General features: G+C 41.3%; 1 protein-coding gene and 1 long non-coding RNA gene across 3 annotated transcripts in view; one reads left to right on the top strand and one right to left on the bottom strand.

Annotated features, from left to right (window-relative positions):
• The first annotated feature begins 4,126 nt into the window (after positions 1–4,126).
• Positions 4,127–13,138, top strand: LOC118846285. The gene is made up of 3 exons (XR_005010184.1): positions 4,127–4,153; positions 10,409–10,484; positions 13,057–13,138. It is a non-coding gene; the product is annotated as an uncharacterized LOC118846285 (long non-coding RNA).
• MME (membrane metalloendopeptidase) overlaps positions 11,215–27,451 on the bottom strand; it is a 135,399-nt gene continuing 119,162 nt past the window's right edge. For both annotated transcript variants that reach the window (XM_036754638.1, XM_036754639.1), the window contains exons 18-23: positions 26,343–26,462; positions 23,748–23,881; positions 23,566–23,631; positions 20,070–20,165; positions 19,459–19,535; positions 11,215–13,223 (exon numbers count right to left, since the gene is read on the bottom strand). In XM_036754638.1, coding sequence (XP_036610533.1) covers positions 13,124–13,223; positions 19,459–19,535; positions 20,070–20,165; positions 23,566–23,631; positions 23,748–23,881; positions 26,343–26,462 — 593 coding nt within the window. In that variant the 3' untranslated portion in view covers positions 11,215–13,123. The remainder of the gene's footprint in view (positions 13,224–19,458; positions 19,536–20,069; positions 20,166–23,565; positions 23,632–23,747; positions 23,882–26,342; positions 26,463–27,451) is intronic.

Raw genomic sequence — 27,451 nt, 5'->3', positions numbered from 1 at the left:
AGGAAGCCAGTATCACTGAATCACCAAATATGTGGGGATGCAAAGGTGTAGGAAGACTGGAAAAGCAGGAATAGTCAATTATGAAGGGCTTTAAAAACCAGAGGGTTTCATATTTGATCCTAGAGGCAATTGGGAACACTGGAGTTAATTGAATAGGGAGAGAACATGATCAGACCTTTGCTTCAGGCACATCACTGATACCTGGAGTGCAGAGACTTGGGATGCAGAGACCCACCAGCAGGTTATTGCAATAGTCCAAACCTGGGCTGCAGAGGACTTCCACCAGGGTGGTATTAATGCCAAGGGAGAAAAGGGGCTAATACAAAGATAGAAACAACAGGATTGAAACCTGATTGGATATGGAAGGTGAGAGAGAATGAGGAGTGGAAAATGTCACTTAGGTTTCAAGCCTGAGTGACTGAGACAATGGTGTTACCTGCAACATGATGGGGAAGTTAGGAAAAGGGAGGGTTGGGGGTTGGGGGATGAGTTCAGTTTTGAACATATACTGAGTTTAAGATTTCCATGAGACATCCTGTTCAGATGTTTAATAGTCAGGTGGAGATAGGAGATTAGAGGTTGGGTGAGAAGTCAGCAATGGACAAGTACATCTGAGAGTCATTTGCCCTAGAGATAAAATAAACACAGGATTACAGAGTAAACTAATTCTGTTGAAATACAATCATCATAATATTGAAAAAAAAAGATCACCAACCCTAAATTCAAAGCCCTGCTCCAGTTTATCAGTCATGGGAAAACAGAAAGAGATCCTACTGGAGAGTTCATCCTCTGATCATATAGCCTACAGTAAATGGCTGAGCTAGAAACCTGACTCTTCAGTTCAACAGGCATTTATTAAATTGCCCTTTAAGTGTAAGTCATTGTGCTAGTTGGGGGTGGGGGGGCACCAAAACAAAATTGTCCTGCCTTCAAGGAGTTTACTTTCTTGGTGGTGGGTGAGAGGGAGGTGCCTTTAGAATATGTAAAAAGATAAGTACACTCAAGCTAATTTGTAGAAGGAGAGAGGAATAATTCTGGGGGGAATCAGGGATGACTTCCTGAAGGAAGTGTTGTGATTAGGAGTCAGAGTTGAGGAGGTGTATGAGTAAGGCAAGATTCATGACCTCGAAGATGACCATGGACATGCCTGTATAGTTCGGAATTGCAAAGTAGAAGAGATTCTCTAGGTAGAAGGCAGGGGAAGTATAACATTTGTTTAGATGCCTGAGAATTAAATTCCAGAACCAATAACTCCAACCTGACATAACAACAGTTGTATCCCAAAGCCAGTAAGTCTTCCTCAATGTGACAACAAGGAAATTATAACACAGTATTATGGCAAAGAACCAAGTCATCCTGTAACCTTCCTCCCTGCGGTGGCCTTCCCATAAACACTCATGAATCCCAACTGTCTGCTTGCCTGCATTGTCTCCCCCGTCAGTTCTCTGGTCTCTGCAACTCTCTGGTTTCCACTCTCTGCTCTGCACTTTCTCCATAGCTCTCTGAGTTCTGTAGCTTGCTAGTCTGCAGATTCTCAGCTCTGTCATCTTGGAGTTCTTCTCCTTGGGCTGAATTCTGACCTTAATGGCTACCTTCTTGGTATGTAAACTCTTCTTAGGGCCCAAGGGCCTCACACCCAGTCAGAAAAAGGATGTAGGCCTGGGGCTTAACACTAATCAAGCCTCCCCTTAACTAGCCCCACCTGAAGCCTATTGAATGGGCAGGAAAGATTTTTAATCACTGATTGGCATCACAGGAGGGAATGTCTTTCCAGCATGTGTCAAATTGGGGGGTGGGTGGTAGAAGATACACATTAATCTGGGGGAATAGCTAGTCAGGCAATTTGACTGGAAGGCAAAATGCATGAAGGGGAGTTATTAACACCAGTCCACAAAGGTCAGTGAAAGTCAGGTTGTGACTGAATAGTTTGTATTTTATCCTAAAAGCAATAACTGAAGATTTGTGATTAGGGCAGTGTCAGAGTTAAACCTATGTTTTAGGAATATTAATTTGGCATCTAGAGAGAATGGATTGGAGAGGGGATAAGCTGGATGCAGACAGCTATTATTCTAATCCAGGTGAGGAATGACGAGGTCCTAGAATAGCTGGGAGAAAGAGAAGGGGTAAAAATAATAAAAATAATAAATCTAATATTTATATAGAGTTTCAAGGTTTAAAAATTGTTTTAGATTTATCATCTCATTTGAACCTCAAAACAAACTTGTGACAATAGTGTTAGAATTATTCCCATTTTATAGATGAGGAAAGACTTTGAGATAGATCAAATGACCTACCTCATTTTAGAAAGCTAGTGTGTGAGGCAGGGTTCAAACTCATCTTTTTCACCCCAAGTTCTTCACACTGTGCTCTTTGACATCTAAGAATCAACGCGGTAGTCTCCGGTATGGGGTGAAAATTCTGAAGACCTTACAATATCATTTCTTTGGGTATCTTTTACAGATTGCTAGATATTCCTGCATCCAAAGGTCTTTAGCTTTAAGTTATTGTAATTCCATTTTAAGCAGGGAATTATGGAGGTCAGGATGGAGGGAGAGTTTAACTCTAGAAGACGAGAACCTGGGAAAATATTAATAGTGCTCCGTGAACTGTAAATCTGATTCTCAGAGGTTTTTGTGGCTCAAAAAAGTGGTTCTCCAAGGTACTAGCACAGCCAGTGTCACTAACAACACACTCCAGTTAGTTTCTTTCCAAAAGGACCAGTTCCTTTTTTTCACTTTAATGAGATAATATTGTTTAATAGATCCGACTGGCTGTGTTTTGGAACTCTGTGCTGCACCATTGGCAAGGTTATAGAGTAACAACCTAAAACATACTTGCAGCAGTTAAAATATTGCCCATAAAATCCCCAAGAAAATGAAATATTTAGCAGATTAAATACATTGATCAAAATTTAGATGCTACCATATGAAAACACTTCTATAGCTTTGTCATGTCCCCACGCTCTCCCCTCCCCACCAAAAACATAAGGCAAACAATTTATATTTGAGAGACATTAAATGATACAGTCATAAATATTTTCCTGACATATTAGTGGGTGTACAAGGAAAATCTTCACTGTTTTAATTAGTTTGCAAGCTGAGATGAAAAGTGGGTGATTGGCAACACTTGGGAGATGTTGAATATTTCACCTCTGAATGATGAGTGTGATGTTTCTTTTATAAAGGCCAACATTTTGTCTTTGCATTAGTAGATCAAATCTAATTATTCATCACAGGTGGAAATAAAAAACTTGGCTTCTCTGGCAATCTATGGGGAGTTCTTTCAGATCGAGGCAATGCATATATCATGGCTGCTTACAAAGAGTTGTGAGAAAAATAGTCAATATTCATGGGATGTATTTTTATAAACTTTCAACACAGAATACTCAAGATTATGAATGCTGATGTAGATTTGTATTTTATTTTTGCTGTGAGATGACATCTGGAGTGTCTATAGCACCTGTCTTTAAGGAATTCAAATCATTTCTAGGGGGTTGTCTAATAAATATTTGAAACATTTGAGTGAGAGAAATGTTATTTGCAGTTTCATCTTTTTTAAAAATATTACTTTTCTCTCCCAACATTCCTTCCAAACGATTTTAAAATAATGTCTCAAATCAAATTTTGGAGCTGCAGAGTCAACAACAAAAAGTTTGGGTGAGATATTTTTTTCTGGCCCAAGGAAGGGTCAGCAGGAGAGGTCTGTGACACCAGAGTAGAGCTCTGATGGAAGTCTGTTCAGGGCCCACATATGTGGCAGTTGGCAGCAACAGTAGCAATAGCTTTGGGAGCTCTCGGCCCAGAGATAGGAAGAGGGTCAGACAATGGCTTATAAAGAGATTACAGGGTACCCTTTGTTGTCACTGGGTACAGCTGATGCTGATTGGCAAATCTTTTGCCCAAATGTAGTCCGGGGTCCTAGTTCCAGTGTGAAGAGGAGCTTTGGAGGTGGATGACAAAGGAGCAGAAGCTTTTGTCACAGTTCCAAAGCAAAGAGTGCTTGTTACTTCTGGAGATCAGCAACTCTTCTGGGTAAAGACCATCGCACAGACCAGGAGAGCAGTAACCACACCTCATCCAGGATTACACCACCTTGGAAGCACCAAAACCTTCTAGACCACCAGAACTAACTCTGAAAACCGAAGCATCAAAAGGTAAGCAGAACCCAATTTTAATATAAAGTTCAAAGTCAAGAAGTAGGTTAGAAAAACATGCTACCACAGGATTGATTTCTGATTGGAGGGTCCGTCAGAATTAGTGATGGCCCATGTAATGAGGAGTGAGAGCTTCTGGGAAAGCCTCGCTTGTCTTGAAGACCACTTAGTTCTTTGGGTCTGGTGTGTCCCAGACAAGTTAGCAAATGCTAAAATATCAAATACATGGATGGGAATGAGCTGACCAAAGGTTAATGTTTGAAGCCTGATGTAAGAATATAGTCTAGAAGGGCTGGAGCTGGGAGGCCCTATGTGGTTCTGTCTGTAGCCATGAGAAATACGTTCAAAATACCCGGTGTGGCTTGAGTGGGAATTCGGGAGAGGAATGAGTCTTCTGTGGCAGTGAGACATTATTAAATCTGGTCTGGATAGAGACCATCACACTCTCTCCTCCACAAACTGTGACTTGTGCAAAACCCAAGTGAAGCCTGGAATAAGGCAAAGATAATGAGAGTGACAAAGAGAGCAGAGATGAAGCAGTTTGGTGGCTGTGCAGTGGATAAGAGTGTTGGATTTTGGAGTCAAGAAGAGCAGAGTTCATACTTACTAGCTGTGTGACCCCAGGCAAGTTACCTAACATGTTAGCCTCAGTCTTCAACTGTAAAATTGGGATAAAATATCACCTACTTTTTTCCTTCCTTCTCTATACTCTCTTGTCCAGTGACATCGGCTTCCTTGCTCCTCTTCCTCACACAAGGCACCCATCAAGTGTTTTCACTGGCTCTCCTCCCGCCTCCTTCCTCATTTTTATCTCCTAGTAAAGGAAGCATCCTTCATATCTCAGCTAGTGTCATCTTTGTCAAGAAGCCTTTTCAATTTTCCTTTATTTTAGAGTTTTTCCTCTGACCTTTTTCCCAATCTGTCCCATTTTTATTTTGATGGTACAAAGATATTTACGGTCGTCTCCCTCATTAGATGCTTAGCTCCTTGTGAGCAGGGACAATTTCATGCTTTTCTTTGTATTCCCACAATGCCTGGCACACACTAGGTGCTTAAGAAATGCCTGTTGATTTGACTGTTGAAATATTAAATATTTTAAAATGATGGTTTTGGGTAATTTTGAGATGTCTGTTGATATATGTTTAGTAATGATGGAATATATTAATCTATTGATATGTATTTGTTAGGTGCCTACCTATTATGTACCAGGCATTCTGCTTTTAATGAGGATATTTTAGGTAGGGAGGAGAAGAGTAAAGAGAAGAGGTAAGGAGCAGCTTGTGAAAAATGAATTAAGTGGTGATATTTAGATACCTAGAAAATGGAAAGGAGAAGTCACCAAAAGTCTTTTCTAGAGAGAACTATGACCATGGGTTCATTCCTTTATTCTTTCCTGGGCTGCACTCACTCCTGACTCTTCAAGACTTCTTTTACCATCATGCCCCAGCAGCATTTTCACCCAGGAAAACTCCTCTGCTCTCGTCTTCTCACCCTGGAAGATCCTTCCACCTCAGAGGCCCCTTTCTCAGCTTTGTGTTTCTTCCCAGAATCTTGATTTAAGGAAGTGCTCAGGTTAGCCATGCCCACACTTTCAATTCTTCTCTCCTCTGTCCATTTTTTCCTGTGGTAGTGATAAATAAATGAACACCATGGACAAACCAATTCAGAGTCTAAAGATGTTTATGTTGCTTTTCCCTTTTTCTTCTTGAATAGAGTATAAGCTCCCTGAGGGCAGGGAATATGTTGTTTTTGTGGCTGTATCCCTAAAACCCAGCACAATGCACACTACTGGCTTCATAGAAGCTGGTTGAGTTGCATTTCATTGCTGTCGATCATTTAAAATCCTGCAGTTTCTTCTAAAAAAGAAATGGCCAAGGAGTGATTGTTTCCACCGAGTATGGAGCAACTCAAGAAAGTGTGCTATGTATTGCTGTCTATAGTACAGGTGCTGGTAACAATGTGTGTTTCAGAAATTGCCAGCCATTAGCAGGTAATGAAGTTGTTGTAGATCCATATAAACATGTTCCATCATGATGTGATAAGATCGGTGCTGGAACTGGCAGGCGGTATTTTTACATTGTTGGAACAACATTTACTATGGATGAGTTCCCCAGGATGGTCAAACGAAAATTAAAATGCAAGTCAATGTGCCTCAGACATTTACAGAGGCTGCAAGTCCTCAGGGAGTGGGCCTGAGTGCTTTTCAGAAACACATCCAGCACCAGTGCTAAGAGTAGGAAATCAACAGAAAAGATAATGTCTTCAGTGCACCAAGGAGCCCCAGGGCTCTCCCATCCCCTCCATGTGAATCTCCAGTTAGTTCTGCTGGTTAGACCCAGGTGCTCCGAGGTCAAGGTCACATTCCCATGTAGTCTGCTAGCTGGCTTCCCCTTCCACAGGCAATGGCCATTTCCTGAACCTCAGCCCCTGGCTTCTCAGATACCTGTAGCTGGACTGGAGGAGGATGGAGACAGAGCCTTTCCTGCTCCCAGGAGGGATGGAAGGTTGGGTGGGTGAAGACTCCCTCAGAGCCCAGACACTAATCATATTGATGCAGTTCTGTGGTCTCTTTGAGAAGTGACTTAAATGGATTCTGGCCAGGGCCCACAGAAGGGAGTTAAGCAGAACATACAGAAGCCAAGGGAAAGCGGTGGCATCTTTGGAAATGCTGCCAAGCTCCAAACTAAATGAAAATATAGAGGATCCATAGCCTGGCCCCTGAGGCCAAACTAAATGGTTTTCATTCAGTAGGGAGCCCCAGGTGCTAAGTTCAGAGACCTCAGAAAGTCTCACTTACATACATATATACACCAAATAAATTTTATATGTACATGTACACATATACATGTATATATGCTCAAGTATATAATAAACACATGATATATAAGCACACATCATATATACTGTTATATATTATATAGAAATAGTCAAATATGTAATATACATATGATATAAACTAAATTATATATTTTATATATAAATACTCATGTATATAATATACACATGATATACAAGCATATATTATATCCTAAGTTATATATGTATTTATGTATACACATATGTGTATATATTTATATATCTATGTATAGTGGGAGTTGGAAGAAGGAATGGGGAGAGAGATAAGTAGAAGGAGGCAGAGAGAGAGATAAAGAAGGAGACAGAGGTACAGAGACTGAGAGAGAGGAAGAGAGAAAGAGAGAGAGGTCAAACACACACTCACATTTACAAAGGGAGAGAAAGGGGGGTGGGCAGTGAGCATACATGCATAGCCAAGGTAGAAGTATCTAATGAAGAGCTAGCTTCTGTCAGGAGGATGGCCTCTCATACATACTGGCTTTATGAGTCACTGGATCTCTCATTCTTCCTACAAAATTCTCTAAGATCCTAAATTGTGGAGAACATGCCTAGCCATGTTAATACGGCGAACTGTCTCACCTCATTGGGAGTTCCCTATATCAGTGAAATCACAGGGTCCAAATAAAGATGGAGCCTTCTGATTTCACTGGTGTGGAGAACTATGATTTAAAAACTACATCCAATGATGTACACAATCGACTTATCTGTACTTTATGCTCTTGGGGTGAGTTGCCTGGGTTGGGGGGAGAGAAACATATGCCCGTCAGAGGCAAAACTCAGACTCAGGTCTTTCTGACTCTAAGACTATCCACGTTCCCCCTCAGGGCTGTATGGAGTTAACGGTGTCTGATAAACAACAGAACAAAACTATCGTTAAGTTTCTTAGTAAAGCGGAAATTCAGAAACATAAAAATAAGTGAATCATAATTACTAGTCTTCCTATTCTTTCTTCACTGCTATGGTAGATAACCCATCATTATTTGTGGAATGATTCCATGGTCGTTTTCTGCCAGGCTTCCATTACAAAACCCAGAGGATTTGTTTTGTAAAACAATAATTTGGAAGGACAGTATTTCAGCTATGCCACCTAAAACAATGACAGTAGCTTCCCCTCTCCCCCACCCCTCTACTCCAGCTCTAGAGTTATCTTTTTTCAAACCAACGCTAGTACAGTGAAAAGAGGACTGGATTAGGATGGAGAGGACCTGGATTCAAATCCTACTTTGCCTATTTATCACTTTTGTTTCCTTAAAATGTCACTTAGGTTCTCTTGGGCTCCATTCTTTCCTATCCAATGAAGAGGGTTTGCACTAGACAATCTCTAACACTCTTCTTGGCTCTAAATCCATGGTGCAATGAACTCAAATCACAGGTGTAAAGAAAATTTCAGCACACATATGGTAAGATGGGCCAGTCAGATGCTGTCTACTGAGCATAACACAGTCAAAGACAATTCTCAAAGGGTCTCTTTCTCCCTATGTCTTGTTACCACTCGTAGCTTCTTGTGTGGGTCACTTCTGTGACTTCCTAAGAGCAATCAAGTCAGAAGTTTTTTTGGCATTGTGGAGGGGAGAAAATGGAAATTTTCTGTAAAAATACCAAAAATATTTTCATTTGATTTGTGATCTCATCATTGTGAATATTTCCTCCAACCATACAGATTGTGGCCTACCCATGCCCTCCCATCCTGTGTTACTTTTCTCAATGTCTGCCCATAAATTTTCTGTCAGGAATTCAACTGAGGCACAGAGGGCTGTCCTCATTTCCCATGATATCCTGAGAATCCAGTGGAACAGGCTTTCTCTCCATTGCCTAGTCCTTATTCTCTTCACATCAGTAACCTATCATTGGTCAAGCATTCTTGGGATGACAGTCTTCAAACAAATCTCCTTCATAATTCCTTATCTGTAATGTGTTATAGCTTACTCACCCCCACTACAGGTGAATCTCTGTTGTCTTTTGAATGATTTTCACTTTCAATTCTTGGGACATTCTGGTGTTTTGTGACCTAAAGGTGAAAAATTTATCTCTGATACAACATGGGTGCTATAGAGAGACTGTTGTTTCAAGAAGTTTGGGATCAAACTTAGAAGAACTTTCCCCCTTCCCAAAAGCAATAGGACACATTTAAGTAAGTTGATTTTGCAGACATTGGGAGAGGGATGAGATATTTGGGGAGGAGTTTTTTTCTCCCTTACACTTTCCCAGGATGGGGCCATTTCAAGAGGAAGAAATGGAAAAATGCTTGAGTAGGGAGGTACAAAGGACCACTTTGGAGCACTTGGAAAATGATTTTCTGGTTGATATGGGAGCTGGATGAATTTGTCTGAACATTAGGCTCAAAGTCTCATTTTCCCCCGAAGTTGACAAATTTCTTCCATTTTGAGACTTCTCCATTGGAAGTTGTTAAGAATTATAATGGGCTTTCGCATATTAGTGCTAGTCTCCCAGGGGTGTTAGATAATAATACAGAGCATACCTGGACAACATTACATCCTGTCTTTTTTGCTCAAAATGTGCTTATAATAGCAGTGGAAAAGGTTCCCAGAACCTAATCTTACTATATTGACTGGTTTTCTGGCTCCCTGCAACCAGAGCTATTGATACCACACTCTGTCTCCTTTTACCAGAACCTCAGCTTTTACCAGGAAGCACAGAATAGGGGAACAAACACTGAATGTGGACCCAGAAGACCTGTGTTCAAATCCTGCCTATTATTCATTACCTGGGGACTTTGGGCAAGTTCATTTACCAAGTTGGACCTCAGTTGGACTAAAGATATTTTAAGATTCCTCCCAGCTCTACATTGATGTTTGTTGCTACAAATGAGCTATGGATTTGTAAGACAGGGGTCCAGGCCATGGGATATGGATATGCTCAGAAATACCTGCTTCAGCTCCACCCCTGGAGAGACATTTTTTTCACAAAATCCTAAACTTTTGGAACTCAAAGGATCCTCAGTGGTCAGACAGGGAAAGGAAACTCCTCTAGCCTCTGTTTGATAATTTTAATTTTTTAAAATGTTTTTATTGATATCTTGTATTTTTATGTCATCCAAATTTCCTCCAGTACCCCTCCCCCTTTCCTTCCTAGATAGCCATCCATTATAACAAAGAAATTTTTTTAGAGAAAAGGAAGAGAATCAACAAAACTGACAGATGCATTGAAAAAAAATCTGGCTATCTCTGCAATGGATTCCCCATCTCTTCCAAGGACTAGGGGGACGTGTCTTTTCATGGTTCTTCTTTGGGGCCAAGCTTGTCCTTTGTAATTATGGATGTTCTTAGCAGCCTGTACTGGGGGAGGGGTTCTATGTCCTTCTTCCTTCCCTTCCATTCTCATTCTTCTCACTCCCTTTCCTTCCCCCACCTTCTCCCACATCCTTGCCATATAAAATAGGTTGGAGCACTGGGAAGAGCAATAGAGGACTGAATTTTGATGTGCAGAAAACCTTAAAAGACACTCATTTTGGCAGGTAAGGTTCAGCAATTCTTTCCACCCCATTCCCCACTCTGGAAGCTTAGGTGGGAGTTGCTCTGCCACCAGAAGAATTCATCACCCCTACACGCTCTTGCTCCTGGCTATGGACAACCAACAGCTAAAGACATTGCTAGCACATAGCACACATGCCAGAGTGTGACTTACTGTCAACTTTCAATGAGCAGTAGCTATAAGGGAAGAGAATGATACATGGTTACTACAAATTCTTATTTAGTTGTGTGGCTATAGAGGGAAGGCTTTACAATCCTTGCCCTGGCATATAGTGACTATGTGAGTATGGATGAATCACTTAAGCCCTCAGTGACCTTAGCAAGTCTCTAAGACTGTACATTACAGTTTCCTTGCAAGTGTTCATTGGTATAGAACTTGAGGTTTCCTTTTGGTGGTGAAATTAAAGTTCTAGACTGTTTGTCTATCTGTCCATCTGTTCACATACACAGATGCAAAAATTTAATGTCAACTCTTTTATTGATCCTAATGGCAAGGAAAAGAAGAGGAATACCCTGAATTATTTACAAACCAGATAACTGAGAGTTGACTTCATTTCTGTTGAATGTTAGATTCCTCCCATTCTAGAGCTTCCTCCCAGTTAGAAACCTCAGAGCTAATGTGACAAAGAGTGCATGATTTAAGACATTCCAATATTTTCCATCCAACTTCTTCAGATACCCTGATTCATAAAAGACAGTGTTGGCACTAGAAGCTTGGTGAGAATCAGTCTCACAATTTGTTTATTATAAAAAAAATTTTCATCAGGTGACATTGAAAGATAAAATAACCATAACATGGAATCAGGGCCATATGCAGGAAATTATTTCTTTATCATGGAATCCCAGAAATAGTTACAGACCAGGGAAAAATGTGGGAGGCAGAGACTGCTCCCTCTGGAATTTCTACTCATGTCACTGGCTGCCTGCGCTAATGATTGCCATTAGCTTAGTCAGCCCGCAATGGTGTTCATTGGTTACCACATCATTTCTGACTGGCATTAGGAGTCAGAGGTCCGCAGGTCAAAGCTGAGGTCTAGCAATCACTAGACTGGACGGGCCATTATACTTTCCTGGACCTGCAGTTCTCTTCTGGAAAATGAAAGATTTGAATTCGATGACCTCTGAGGCCCCTTTAGCACTCAAATTAAGATTCTATAATGCTATAATGCAAAATGATCATTCAATCAACCAATGACAACAGACAGGAGCACTCTGAAGGCCTTTGGACCTTTCATCTCCCTTCCATTGATGCTCTCATAAACACCAGTGCCCACTGATGTTATGGACTTAATAGTAAGGAATCCTTAGACTATAGCAACAGTGTGCCTTGTTACCTCGAAATTGCTTAGAGGGGATCCAGCTGAGGCCCCGACTTGCCTCAGTGAGGCTGTGCACCCTAATGCCCCAGGGGAATTCCATTCCTACATGGAATCACAGAGAAGCAGCTTTTACCCATTGCAGTACAAATCACAGGACTCAACTATTGATTTTTGGAAATTTCTGATTGCTTCTAAAATAGAGACATCAGTCAGGCCTCTGAGAAATTAATCTGAAAGTTTGTCTTACACAAAAGTTCTGGCTTAAAGCTTTTTTGCAAATATGAGTTATATTTTAAAAAAAGTCTCAAATTTTAATCTGTACAATACTTTACAGATGTTGGTTTGCAGATGTTTCCTTAATGTAAAGAATGTTTCATATCTCAACCTGAAATGCCAATCCCCAATTATGGATCAGGAATCACATCCATCTCTCTATATAGGTGTATATATAGATATAACAGTTACTTTTTCATACACATAGTTAATAATTAAATATAAAAATTATGATTTATACATTACTACAAATCTTTTAAAAAGACCGAGTCTAGAGAGAACAAGAAATTATTTAGAAAATTACAAGAGAGCTTGGGGATTCTCAATATCTGTCAGTGGGGGATCAAAGAGAGAGATGTAGTCTATATTTTCTTTTCTTAATTGAATATGATTATGGCAAGTTAGTTGCCTTGGAATAAAAAAAATGATTACAGGAATAATGACTTTTCAAAAGTACTTTAAGCCCCAAATCCCCACTCTTTCTAAGAATTCTTTGAAGTGGTTTGGGTGAGGGCATTGATAAAATCAGGAGGAAAAATCCAATCCTCTACATTTAAAGAGGTGGCAGGGCCTATTTCTCTGGTTTCCAACTATTGTGTCCTCATTAGACAGCTGTTATCCTGCCATATTCTTTGACATTTTCTTCCTCCTTTGATTAAAAATACCCGTCTACATTCATAGGCAACTAACCCTGTTTCCAAGTGAGAATATTCATTCTGTTGACCAAATGGGAAACAGACATTAACTGGCAACCACTATTCCAGAGTAAAGCATTATGTACACAGTTGTCACAGGTTTAGCGGATAGTCCTTCATTCTTTTATGAGCAGCTCACATCCAATTTCAGCTGCACTGTCACTTTTTTTTAACCTGAAATTAAAATCTTGAAGCACTACCCCCTCCTCAGTTAATCACCCTCTTGTAATTACAGTGAGTTTTGTGCACAGTTTTTTGTTCTCCCATAGAAAGTTCCAGATTTCTGCTGTCCACGGAAGTCAGTCTGTCCTTGGCCTTCGTTACTTCTTTCTAGAATCACCACACCCGACACTTCTTTTGTGGATTCATATAATCATTCTTGCGGCACTTAAAGACTTCTGAAAACTCTGGGGAGTTCTGCAAAGTTCCTATGATCCTTTAAAACAAAACAGAGGTCACTGTCACTGATGTGTCCAAACCTAATAGAATTAGTTTGGGTATCAATGGGTCTTCAATGGAGTCTTCCTTAAAATAAAAAAGGTATATTGCCTTGGCTGGTCTGATCTATTTATTCAAGAGCCTTCTAGATTTAAGTACCCAAACACAGCAACATCGTTCATATAGAATTTACTTCAATGCCCAAATAGTTCAGGGATCTCTGATTCCATGGTTATAGGTATGCTGTTCACTAGCACAGATTACCATCCCTCCTTTCTTGTTTGGCAGAAAGTTTTCAAGAAGTGTTATGTCCAAAACCCAAAAAACAACTCATCTCCTGATAGGACCAACCTTGTTTTGACAATTAACTTCTCTGACCTTAGCCAGGCAGGGACCTAGTTAACAGACTGAGCCTGTACTTGAAACTTTTCAGCCTGATAGTACCTGGCTGAACTTGTGCTCCCTTGAAATATAGCTCTCCAGACCTTGGGCCACCCCCATGTCATAGGGAGGCATCAGGGCATCCTTGGAAGAAGACTGCAACATTTGTGCTATTCAAAGTCTCAAAGGAATCAAAACAGGTGCTAAGTAAATGTGAACAGTAATTATCATGGCATCTATGAGATTAACCAAAGCCCAAAATGTTATTTATAAGTAAAATACAGTCTCACGCCAATAGAGTTAGCTGGGTGGCACAGTGGGTAGCACTGAACTTTGAGCTCCAGTGCTGTTTCAGAGCCTTGATAGCTTTGTGATCCTGAGTGAGCCACTTAAAGCTCTTGGGCTCAGTTCCCTCATCTGTAAAGCGACAATAACATCTACCTCACAGGGTTGTTGTGCTGATCTCGTGAAATAACAAATCAGAAGTGCTCTCTGTAAACCTTAGAGCGCTATACGATTGCTAGGTATATCTGTAAAATTATTATTATCTTTATGGTTGTGATTATTAGTTGTAGTAGCAGTAGCAGTAGCAGAAGTAGTAGTAGTTAAATCAGCAGCTCAGGGTGGTCCCCAGTAGAAGTTGCTTCAGGGAAGGATTTCCCCGAGCAAGCAAAGTCTCTCATAAAGCAAAGCACAGAAACCACACACCACCTGACAAAGTCAACTGAGTCATACTATGGCGAGAAGTCAATGCTTTAATAGGTATCTGACTTAGAGAGCTAGAAACTAAAATTTAAATAGAAAGATGGTTTTGTTTCCTAAAAATTCTGATTTATTAAATTACTAGAAAATGATTTAGCCATTGAAGGGGTAGATATCCTGAAGGGAAAATAAAGTGTTTTTTTCTTTCCCAGCATCCATATCAGTTATATCTACTTAGACTTATTAGGAGAAAAACAATGGTCAATATTTCATATGAATTAACAGTAATAAACTCCAAATAATTTGTCAGATTATGACAAGTATTAGCACAATAGATAGCAGCTACTTAAACTGATTTCAGATGGTCAACAAACATTCACTTTGGGAAAGAAGCCATTTCCAGAAAGAAGCTAATATTTGAAGTATGGGGTCATCTCTTAGTAAATCCAGGGAATGTATTTAATATTTTGGATTTTCTAGAATCTTCTTTTCCTGAGAAAGGAGAAGAATGGCCAAGCTGTTCAGGTGGGGGATTTGGGATAAATAGGCATTTGACTATGTGGGTTGGAACCCCATCATAGACAGAATCCCTTTGAAATTAGAGCATCGGAGAACCACCAGCTCTTTTATCTCATATCACTGGGAGTGGCCATGTAGGCCTCTGCAGAGGCCAGCCAAAGAACACTGAGTGGTGTCAGAAGCCCTGGGTTTGAATCCTACCTCCAACACTAACAATAAACAGGACCTGGACAAGTCACTGAACTCTTAGAGAGCCTATCACACGTGGAAAATAACAGGACCTACCTTTGAGGCTTGTTTCAAGAATCACATGAAATAAGGATGTATTTCTGGTTTTCTTGAGGTTTCTCAAGTTGTCTTAGAAGGACAACTGCTTTATTCCTTTATTTTTGCTGTTCTGCATTCATTTCATGGCAATGTTCTGTCTGTCTGGAGAGCCTAGAAACTTCTGACCTTTTCTACCATCTTTCCAGAACGCACCCAGGATGTAATGTACTTTGCGGACCTTAAAAACCTCTAATCATGGAAGCCATATCACTGAAGCCCAGCTCTCCTATGTCCTACCCATGTGACCTTGGGATAAGTCACTTCTCTACAAAATGAAGCTAAATGGTCTTTTTCAGGGGGTAAAGCTAGGACCCTATAATAAATTAACTAGTCATAGGCCGCATCTGGAAAAAATGATTTAGCAATATTTCCAGTCTGATGCCAAACACATTTCTCCTTTATTTTTGAAAATAGTGTCAACTACAATTACTGCCTAGACTTATAAAAGTCTTCCATGTGTTTGAGAAATATTTTCCCATCGATCACTAATGTATTTCTTCTGAACACAGACTCAGTGTCTGAAACTTCTTCTGGGCCTTTAAAACATGGTATTTTTAAAAATGGGTAGAACCAGGAAGCAACCCATTTCCAAAACTAAATGGAACCTCAACCTTTTGCCAAGGAAATCGTTTTACCTCTAGAGAAAATAATGATTTCCTTGGCAAAAGTTTGGCATTCCATTTACGCTTTAAAAAAATACAACCCATTTCTGAAGTGAATGGGAAATATTCACAGAGAGGAACATGCAGGGTCAGGCCCAAGGGAAATAACTTTCCAACAAAATAATAAAATGATGCCTTCAGAGTTTAAAAAAAAGGAGTTTTTAAAATACAAAGTGTATATACAGCAACACCTCATTTGTTCAGAGGTCATTCATCTGGCAACCTCAACCATTTGGAACCCATCCAAGAACAGGAAACACAGGAACAACACAAAGGCCTCTGAGTTGTCACAAGAGATGGTATAAAGGCCATGTCCTAAAGTTCATACATTTTGCTCAAAGAAGAACCTTGTTCCCCTCACTCAGCACCTACCTTCCCTTACTTTACATATGATTCTAATGAGCTGGGTTCTCTGTTTTCCTAGCCTGTAGTGAATTAGAACCAGGAAATTAGGAGGGGGCCAAGAGTCTACACAGGGTTAAATGGTAGCTGATACCCTAACATCAAGGAATAAGGCAGAAAAATTATAAAATGAACAAATAAGAAGTGAAAGTAAACATAGGCATCTCAGGTCATATAGTAGGTGCCCTATTACCTCCAGGATCAAATATAACATGCTCTGTTTGGCTTATAAAGACCTTCCCAGCCCAGCGCCTTCCTACTTTCCTACTTCCCAATCTCCTTACTTGCTTCTATGTGCCCTCCAAACCAGTGACACTTGTCTTCCTTGCACAGAGGACACTCCATCTCTCTAACTCATGCCTTTTCACTGACTGTTGCTCATGCATGGGACGGTTTATGTCTACCTCCTGGTTTCTTTTAAGGTTCAGCTTAAATCTCACCTGCAAGAAGCCTTTTCCTGATGACTTCTCTTCTCCCCTCCTCTCCCAGTGCTGTTTATTTCTTGTACATACATAGTTATTTGCATGTTTTCTCCCTCGTTATCCCCAGAACTTAGCACAGAGCTAGTAGACACTTAATAAATGCTTGTTGACTTGATCGGACTTGAAAGCCGATAAGTAGCACCATTATGGCAGGCTACAATCATTGACAATGTATTGATTCTCAGTCTTCAAGAAAAAGTTTTGTCTAATATGCTCTGTTTACTAAGGCAGAGAAGTATGTAATCCAAAACTTTTCCATCACAAATGGCCCAGATAAAAAGCAATTTTGGTGCTCAGTGAGAAAAGGTCTATTTTTTGGGAAAAAATTTGTTTACTGTTATAAAGAATCACTCCTTCCTTAACAATGATAGGGAAACATCACTGTAATTCACCTGTATTTTGACAGGAATATAAATTTAAAAAACCATAATGGTGAGTCATGGTAAGAGAGAGATGCATGGTAGGCATAAACAGGCTGCAGAATATCACCACTGGCACTGACCTGTTCTATCATGGCACATCTCTATTGACCTTCTGTGGAATTATTTCCTTTTGTGTTGTCAGAATTTAATTCCTGAGACTTTCTCATTTCCCTGCATGGACTCCCCGCTTAGAATTTTAGCACATAAGGTCCTACCCATCCCTTCTCTAGCTTATTTGAAATCTCTCCCAAAAATGAAGGTGCATGTTGGATTATGACTAACTTTCATCTGCTTTGCCAAAAATTATAAAACGGAGTCAATTCTTCATTCAAAGGTTCCCATCACTTCCACCCCAAGCAACCAATTCTTAGTATTTGTTCATGAGAACAAAGTAGAATACAAGCTAATCTTACTGTTTCTTCTACCCTTTCTCATCAAGAAAATTGGGGAAGTAAGTCATTGCATTCCTTTTTGGTAGACAGAGTTCCAACATCTGCCAGGAGAACTAAAGATCCCCAACACTGCTAATGGTATGATTGACTGTGCCAAGGATGTGATCTGTTTCCTGAAATCCTCATCTATATCCTCCCTCCGTCCAGATAGTCTGTTGTACACTGTAGTGCCAAACCAGCTTCTGTTTCTCCCTTCATTGCTCTTCACCCAAATGCTTGCCACCATGCTTGCATCTACAATTTGCTTTCTGAGTTTCCTCATTTCAGTATATCTTTGTAAATATACAACACTATTCCACTATTACCTTTAGTGATCCTGTTTCTTTTGAGATATTTCTTTCCAAAGATCCATTCCTATTATACATTTTATCCCACTAAGTCTCAATAGGACTCTACTCTTTGTTGAATGGGAAAAATGCCTTTGGAAAATCATAACATGAACAAGGTCAAGCTATTTTAATTGGTATTAACTGAACCACAATGAAAGTGCTAGTCACCATTGAGGACTAACCCTGACGTCCACAAGAAAGAAACAATAAGCATTGGTTGGGTGACCAAATGTTGAAAGGGGCACTTTCAGGTCATTGCAGGACAATGTAAGAAAAGAAAAGGCCCTGAAAAGCTTTTATCTATTTATTAATGTGTTCATTTACCCTGAACAAAACTGCCCATGATTCCTGCCATGTAATATATTCTCCTTTAACTGTTTCATACTCTTTTTGCCTGGGTTTCTCCATGATGTAACTTCTCTCCAGGAGTGAGTTACTGGAGGAGATGATCCATATATTAAGTAGAGTTTTTATGTTAGCCCATGGAAGGCAGGTCGTTAGCTCTTTTTTTAAAAATTGCTTTTTAGACTCTGCCTAAAATACCTCTTTGAGAGAGCAATAAGACTGAGCTGCTGGACTCCCTGCTATGCAAATGTTTATAAAAGTAGCATGGAAGTACACTGGATGCAAGGCTGGTCTTAGAGTCAAGATGAGCTGGGTTTACATCACGCCTCTGGCACATACAAGCTGCGTAACCTTGGACAGCTACCTTAAGTGGCTCTTCATCACGTCAGTGACAGATGAATGGTAGATCTGCACTTGTGGAGTGAGTTTCTACATTGGATGTTTCCCACACTTATGAAATCCCAGGTTCAGACTTTTCCACCATCCCCAAATACAAATGTTAAATGTCATGGGATTCCAAGTATAGGAGGTGGATGAAATGAACAATCTGTAGTCTTTTGTTCTCTTAGAAACATAAGCTCTTAGCATTGGGTCCAACTTCGACTTACTAATGATGGCAGATGTTTATCCAGCCAATACTCAAGGGCCTCCAGTGGAATGGGAGCCAGACAATAGTCTTCAGTGTCCTGTTCTATCATGGCACAGGTCTATTTGTTAAGCTCTTCCCTCATATTCAAAGGAAATTTGTGTCTTTTGCATCTTCCCCCAATGGGACTTAGTCTGGTTACATATTTGATCCCTTCTTTATGAGCTTCTAACCATGGAATCTCCTGGCTCTATCAACCTCTCTTTTGAAATGGCACATCTTTACTATCAGAATTAAAGTGTGTCTAAGCCTCTGGGACAGATCATCTTGGAGGTCAAGACAAGAATGCCATGAAAATCAGGTTCTTCATTCTCTATCTCTGAAATATTAACCTGCTAGTTTTACATTTGAGGCCAAAACTGAGTTCACACTTAATGTGGTGAGATTTTTTCATGGGTCAGGACCAGCTTGTGGAGAGAATGGTTTGATTTGAATGCAAGGGGAGTATGGATTTCCTAACAGAAGCAATGGAGCTTAAATTTGGAATAGCAATAAAAGATAACTGCACATTACTGGATCACTAATGACCACTCTTTGGGTCTGGCCATTCAGTTCAATGCCTACCTGAAACTGCCTGGACTGTGAACATCGGTTTTGATGGAGTTGACAGCATATTCTGGCCTATATGTCCCACACCATACCTAGGAACACAAATAGAAGGAACATAGCATAAAAAAACAGATCCCTTCAGAAGATTGTTCTGGAACAGAAGATGCTGGCATATTTATTTAGGTTTTAAGAGGGTAGGATTGTCAGGTAGGCGCTAGACGAGAAACCTTCCCAGAGCTCCCGAAGTAATTGTCAGTGAGGAACTTACAGGGGAACAGAGGACACATCACTATCTAGCTTTAACCCCAAGGGACCAGCGGCTTCATATGTTGAAAGGTGGCCAAGATGGATACTGTCACACTGGGTGAACACTGGCTGAGTCATTAAGAAACCACAATTCCGGGGCACCTGGGTGGTGCAGTGAGTAGAGCACCGGCCCTGGAGTCAGGAGGACCTGAGTTCAAATCCAGTCTCAGACACTTGACACACTTACTAGCTGTGTGACCTTGGGCAAGTCACTTAACCCCAATTGCCCTGCCTTCCCTCCCTCCAAAAAAATAAGGAAAAAAAAAAACCACAATTCCTAAGATTGTCTTCTACACCCATCAAGCATTTGTACACAATACCTGAGCAAAGTTCAAGAAGAACAGCTGTTTGTGGTTGAGCTTAAGGCCAGGAAGTAGCTTCTCTTTCCCATTCTTTTTCACAAAGTTCTGATAGGCCTGTGAAGCGGAAAGACATAGAAATGGCATGTTTTCAATTCTTACCAACAACAGCAGTAGTAACAGCTCAAACTTTCATAGTGTTTTAAATTTGACAAAGCATTTTATATGCAGGGTATCCCGAAAGTCTTAGTGAGGGTTCAAACTATTAAAGCTTAAACATATCTCAGGTCTTGATTTATTTTTTGGAAGGATTGGGTCTCCCTATCCTGCCCAGACTGGAAGCGTAGGGCCATGTTCCTACTATGGAGTTTCTGACCTGGGCCAGTTCCACCTTCCTTAGACCACCTGGTGGTCCCCTGCTCCTAGGGGCTCTCTGTTTGATGCCAATCAGTGCAGACCCCCGATCGGCATGGCCCACTGTAGCCCAGACCCTCCAGGGTCAAGCAATCTGCCAGCCTCAGTCTTCTGTTAGCTGGGATCATAGGTGTGTGCTGCCAGGCCTGGCTGGTACTTGTAGTTTTGATAGCAGTCCCTTGACACCAATATTCGTCTAAGGATGTTAGGAGGCTTCAAGTTATGAAACATCAATCAGATTATCCAAAGAATTAGAATTCCTGAGAATATAGGTTTAGAGCCAGACAGACCTTAGAGGGCTTCTAGTCTCTTGTCCTATTTTACAGATGAGCAAACAGAGGCCTCTGAGAGGTCAAGAGACTTGCCCAAGGTCAAACAGCTGGTTGAGGATGCACAAAGGGCGAGAGAGGCTCAGGACAGGTGAGAACAGCAGTCTGACCCTCCTCACAAATGATGAATTGTGTAGGAAAAGAGGGGCAGGAGATGTCATCAGAGAAATGGATGAACAGGAAAAGATGAGAGCCATGGAAGAGAGCTTGTGTATGCCCTGAAATGGTGCAGATGGGCCTGGGGTTGGGAAGACCTGAGTTCAAATCTGGCCTTAGACACTTACTGTGTGCTCCTGAGAGAGTCATTTAACTCCAGTCTACTTCCCATGCTCATCTGTAAAATGGGGGTCATAATAGCACTCGCCTTCCAAGATTATCAAAGGAATAAAATGATTTACTTGTAAAGCACTTTCTGGCAAACCTTAAATCAGTATTATTATTACTGTTGCTATTATTGCTGTTACAATGAAGAAAATTAGGGGGTTTCTAGAATGCTAGGGGGACCCCCTGTGGGGGATCTGCCTAGATCATGGACAGTTCTATCAGTCACTCAATCAGTCAAGAAGCATTGATCAAGCTCCTACTATGGGCCAGCCACTGCTCTAGGTTCTTGGGGTACAAAAAGAGACAAAAGACAGACCCTGTCCTCAAGGAGCGTACAATCTAACGGGAGAGACAAAAAGCAAATGATTATGAATACAGAAGAAATAGAGAAGTCACTAGAATTAAGGGGAGGGCTTCCTGCAGAAGGTGGGAGTTTAGGTGAGACTAAAGGAAGCCAGAAAGGTCTGTAGTGACAACAAAGGAAGGAGAGTATTGCAGGCTTGGGGGGACAGCCAGAGAGTATGCCTTGAGCCAAGAGATGGAGGGTCTTCATGGAGGTCTGTGTCACTGGAACGAAGAATCCGCGTGGCAGAATAAGGTGCAAGAAGACTGGGAAGGTAGGAGGAGGCCTGGTCATGAGGGGTTTTGAATGCCAAATAGAGCTTTTTGTATCGGATCTTGGAGGTGATAAGGAGACATTGGAGTTTACTGAGTGGGGGCATGTGTGCTTATATGTTCTACACGTAGCAGCTGCACACAGTATCTTCTCCTATATAATAGAAGATTCTTGAGGGCAGAGAACTTTTCATTTTTCTTCCCTCTCATCCCCAGTGTCCAACACTGTACTTGGTAAGTAGGGATGGGGACTACGTCTGAGATTTCGTTCGTATAAGGAACTCTTACCAGTACATGTCCTCACCTTCTCTACCATAAAATCTTAGAGAGCTGCCTAGAGCAGGAAAGGTTAAGTGAACTGTTCAAAGTCACGCAGGCAGAATGTTTCAGAGGGGAGCTTTGGACTTCAGTTTTCCTGGCTCCAAGGACAGCTGTCTATTTGCTTCCCCAGGCTGCTTCATGTAGGCCTCACACAAAGCAATTACTTAACAAAGCTTGCTGACTTATTGAATGCAGGAGGACGTGGATAAAAGTTTTATAGCATGAAAAGGCATGAGTGAGTTACAGTTTGTGTTACTGGAGGGAATGTGCACATTGTTCAGTAGCATTAGGGGGAAGGGACTTGAGATCTGATCCTGGATTCTTAGGAGGAATGTTTTGACATGTATGTCTAAAAGGACACTAGAGCATATTATCAAGGACTACAACATCTCCTTCCCAGGATATTTTAAAGTAAAGGATAGACAGCAAATTTCTGGGATGGTTTGTTGGTATAAAAGAAGAGGGTGCATAGCATCATCAGTGTCATTAATAGCAACAAACAACATACATTTGTTAATTTTCAGTTATATATAGGACTGTGTGGTAGGTGGTGACAATACAGAGGCCTAAGTCTTGAGCCCTGTCCTCAAATGGCTTAAAGTCTAGTTTGGACTGGACCTGTGCTTTCATTGATAAAGGAAATTTCCAGAGTAGAACAGATCCTTTTCTTCTCCTTCTCCTCCTCCTCCTCTCCTCCCTACTGCTGCGGCTGCTGCCACCACCACCACCACCACCACTACCACCACCACCTAGCATCCTATAATGCTTTACGGTTTGCAAAGCACTTTATAAATACTATCTTGTTTGATCCTTACAACTACCCTGGGATATAAGTGCTATGATTATGCCAGTTTTGCAGACGGGGAAACTGCAACAAACAAAGGTTAAGTTACTTGCTCAGGGTCACAGAGCTAGTTAGTGTATGTGGCCAGATTTGACCTCAGGTCTTCCCAAGTCCAGGTCTAGCACTCTATCCACTGAGTCACCCTACCTGACTCTCATAGTCTCAGAATGTTTTGTTAGAGGTTAAGTGATTTGTCTGGGGTCATCCAGCCAAGTCTGTCTGTGTGGTTACCAAAGCACTCTCTCTCATTCTCTCTGTCTCTTGCTGTCTCTGTCTCTGTCTGTGTCTCTATCTCCCTCTCTTTACCCCTTCTTGCTCCCTTTCCCTTTCTCTCTCTCTTTTTAGAAAATTGCTCATTTATCAAGAATAAATATGTAAAAATAGACAAACATCTAATAGATTTAGCAGGTCTAGTCTTAGTAAGTATACTTAAAAATCAAATAAGAAATGAAACCAAAAATAAATTTCTTTTTAAGAAGAGTTGATTAGAAGTCATTACATTAAAATGCATCCTTATAAATTTGAATTTTGAAGACAATTACTCATATAAATATGAATTTTCACTTGAAGACAAGTTCTTTAAAATGAAAAATACTTGGTCAGTATTTGTCTCTGTTCCCTAAATTTTGCCCTGAATTCCTAACCCATGAAGAAAATGAATTCTGCTCACCCTGTATGCTTGTCCAATACCTCCGTTGTCAGCAATGTTTTCACCCAGAGTGTTGATTCCATTGAGCTGTCAAAAAACACACACACCCTGAAATGTATTAAGTTTCAATGGAAAGAAAAGCAGAAAAACATCCAGAGTTTTAAAAGTGAAGAGAATTTAGCCTGAAGGTGCTGATGACGTACATGTTGGCCACCTGCTAAAGCCCACGAGAAGTTTCCATATTGGTGTACCATACATTGAGACTGTTCTTTGAAATTTTTAGCAGATTCTTGAGTCCACCAATCAATGAGATCCCCATCTTTGTTGAAGTTTCTACCTGGAGAGAGAGAAAGAGAGTGTTTACAACAGTGATTTACAAGAAGTTAGCTTCCCATTTCAAAGTATAAAAAATTGATCGAGAAAACAAAATCGAACAGAAGCGACTAAATCTTTTTTCTCTACGCAGAATTGACAAAATATTAAGTTTTGTATATCTTTTTCAACAACGGGTCTCTGTTTTGTTGTTTCTCATCTTGAATTCCTGACATCTAAACTTCTGCCCCTGAGTAAGGCTGCTTCTGGTTGCTCCCTGGTCCAATCCAACCTCCATTACGCTGCTACATCGATAATTACCAAGTACAGGGCTAATCATGTCTGTCCCCACTTAAGACGCTTCACTGTCCTATTTCTTCTAGGATCAAGCACTGCTTGGCACTGGAAGTCCTTCTTATTTGAGCCCCAGTCCATCTTTCCTCACTGATACCACATTATTCTACCTATAAAACTCTGTTCCTGTCAAACCAATTGGCTCCATTTTTCCCTGTACATGACATTTCAGGTCCAATCTCTTTGCCTTTGTCCAAGTGGCCCCCTATTATGGGGCACACTCCCTTTTCTCTGCCTCATCCAGTTGCTACCTGCCGCTTCCTACAGATGGCCTTCCCAGTCCCCTTCTCCTCCCCCACCCCAGTTAGTACTGTTCTTTGGCTTTGGGAATTATTTTTATCTGTGCTTAAATTGTTTTTCCCCAGTGGAACGGAAGCTTCCAAAGGGCGGGGATGCTTTCGCTTTTGCTTTTGTAGCCCTAGCATCTCCCATGGTCACTGGCACATAGTAGGGCCTTAATATATGCTTGTTGCACTGAACTGAAATCATCACTGACAAAAGCAATTGGGCCTTGGTTTAGTTGAACAGATTTTTTTAAGTGAATCAAGACCTCTTGGCTTAAAATCTTAAGACTCTGAAAGATCCAAATCTCTGTTCTTGCTCCATTATAAGCAAAACATTCCGAGGGAGCCAAAGAGGCTGATGTCTGGACTTTAACCCATGCATACCGAGTTTTTATCCACCTCAAGTGTTGCCTCGTGCATGCAGTTTGTCCTGATCACCAGCCCAGGACTCGCTCACTTTCACATTTTGACATTTTACTTTCTGTCTCATATTATTGCTTATTAGCCTTGAGTATAAAAATCTTGTTTGCCTAATTAGGTTGTAAATTCTTTAATGATGCTTCTCCAGCATAATCCCCCATAGTCCCTAGAACTATGCCAAGCACGTGGTAGACCCTTGGTAAATATTGTTGAAATCACTCCCCTGTCTCCCTTCCTCTTCTTTGTACCTTTTCCATGTGAGAACTGGCTCCTTGCTGTGTTATTTCCTCAGTGACCTGGTCCTGTCTCACTGCTTTGGTTATCATCTCTATGCTTAGGCTAACTCCCAAGTTCATGTCTCCAGCTCAGACCCCTCCACTGAGCTGCAGGGCCACATTTTCAGCTGCCTCGAGGGCATTCCCAAGCCCACTCATGTTTCAGTTCCCTTAAAATAAGTAAAACTCTGAGGGCTCTTCTAGCTCTAAATACAGAAAAACCAACCTCTCAGCTGAATCTGACAAAGTTCAACTTTGTGATGATGCCTTCATGGAGTTCACATTCTATCACTTTCCATTCCATTCCATCCCATTTATAGCCAGTGAGAAGGTTCAGGGGAGACAAAGACAAAACCAAACCACATTCCCTGCCCTCAAGGAGCTTGCATTCTACCTTGGGAAACCATGGTCACTTAAAGGATAAGTACAGAATCACTGGGTGGAGGCAGCAGGGAGAAGCTGAATGAACAATTGGAGAAATGAGGAAAGGTCTAGTAGAAGTACATTCTTCAGCTGAGACTTGAAGGAAACCAGGAATCCCACGAGATGGAGATGGGGATAGAGAGCATTCCAGGCACAGAGTACAGCAGCTTTGCCAAAGGCAGAAGGTTGCTGTTAGGAACAGCAAAAAAGCCAGTGAGCCTGGAGCATAGAGTGTATGATGGGGAGTGATGCAGAAAGGAATCAGCCTGAAAAGCAGATGTGAGCCAGACTACTGGGGCTCCAAATACAGAGGACTGTATTTTCTGTTAGGGGAAAAAGGGGAGGCACTGGAGTTTACTGAGTGTGGGGGGTGACCAGATCAGGCCTGTACTTTAGGAATATCAACTTGGCAGTTGTGTGGAGGGGAGATTGGAGAGGACAGGCATGGAGGCAGGGAGGCCAATTTAGAGGCTATCATAGCCGTCTAGGTGAGAGAGGCAAGGAGAGCCTAAGTTAGTAGGATGCCTGTGTAAATGGACAGAAGGGGAAAGATGCCAGAGGTGTGTGTGTGTGTGTGTGTGTGTGTGTGTGTTGTAGACCTGACAACTCTTGGAAAATGAGTGTATATGTGAAGTGAAGGAGAGGGAAGAGAAAGATATCTTTATGCTTGTAATTTTCATGGAATATATTTAGTCTCAGGGAAAAGTGAACAGAATAGCGATGAGCTCACCATTGTCATCAAAGCCATGGGTGATTTCATGTCCTATGACCATGCCAATGCCGCCATAATTCAAGGAGCTGGGCTGGTTTGCACTGAAGAATGGAGGCTGCAGGATGCCAGCTGGGAACACTACAAAGACAGAAGGCAGGAGTTCAAATCTTGCTTTGTTCCTTGAACCACAGGCCTGAAGGCAGACTTTGCCTGCTGTGCTGTTTTTCTAGAAGTATAGAAGCCAACAAGGTATTCTGCTCAACCATCAGTGGGAAGAATGCTCCCTTGGGAGTCAGAGGAGCTGGCTTTGAATCCCAACTGCTATATGCTACCCGTGTGACCTTGGACAATCTCTTGCCTTCTCTGAACTTCAATTTCTTTGTCTATAAAATGAGGGGAATGGTCTAAATGACCTTCGAGGTCCTTTTCAGCTCAACAATCTGAGACTCCATGGCTGTAATCTACCATCCTTTTGGGGTACATTCATTGGCTTAAGTCACAGTTACTGTCCCCTGCAGATTTTTGCCCCCCTCCCCATCCAGGAATGTGAGGAGAAGCAGTTGATACCATTCTCACCCCAATATTACTCTTTTTGTTCTATTGGCATCTTTTTAGTAAAACACATTTGAATGCATCATTGCCCCAGAGGCATTAAGAAGACAAGCAATCCAAGTCTACTCAATCTGGTCCTTATAATGAAAGCTCAGCTGGGAGCTCAGTCTTGGTCCTGAGCAGAAAAGCTAAGAGGAGTTCCATGCTGGCAGCACACAGTAAGCCCATCTTGTTCTGACCTGGGTTCCCCATGGCCCTGGTGACCAGCTTTCCTTCCTGGACTGCTCTCCTTGGTGACCATATATTGCTTCGCATCCCTGTTTTAATGGTTAGCTTTCTATCTTGTATTTATTAAGCCAACTGTGAAGGCCGGGAAGACCTGGGTTCAGTTTGCCTCTGACACATAACGTCTGTTTGACCCTAGGCAAGTGATGTATGCTTCTCCCTTCCTGCTCTAGGCAACACTCCAAGGTCATGGGGTGTGAAGCAGGTGCTGCATTGCTGGATTCCCCATCGGGAGCTTCCCTACAAAGATGCGCAGGTCCAGTTGCTATTCCTCTACTGAGCTATAGGAT

The sequence above is a fragment of the Trichosurus vulpecula genome, chromosome 4 (genome assembly GCF_011100635.1).
Source record: "Trichosurus vulpecula isolate mTriVul1 chromosome 4, mTriVul1.pri, whole genome shotgun sequence".
NCBI classification, from domain to species: Eukaryota; Metazoa; Chordata; class Mammalia; order Diprotodontia; family Phalangeridae; genus Trichosurus; species Trichosurus vulpecula.
The sequence above is the reverse complement of the archived record's forward strand: the minus strand, read 5'-3'. Positions and strand labels throughout refer to the sequence as shown.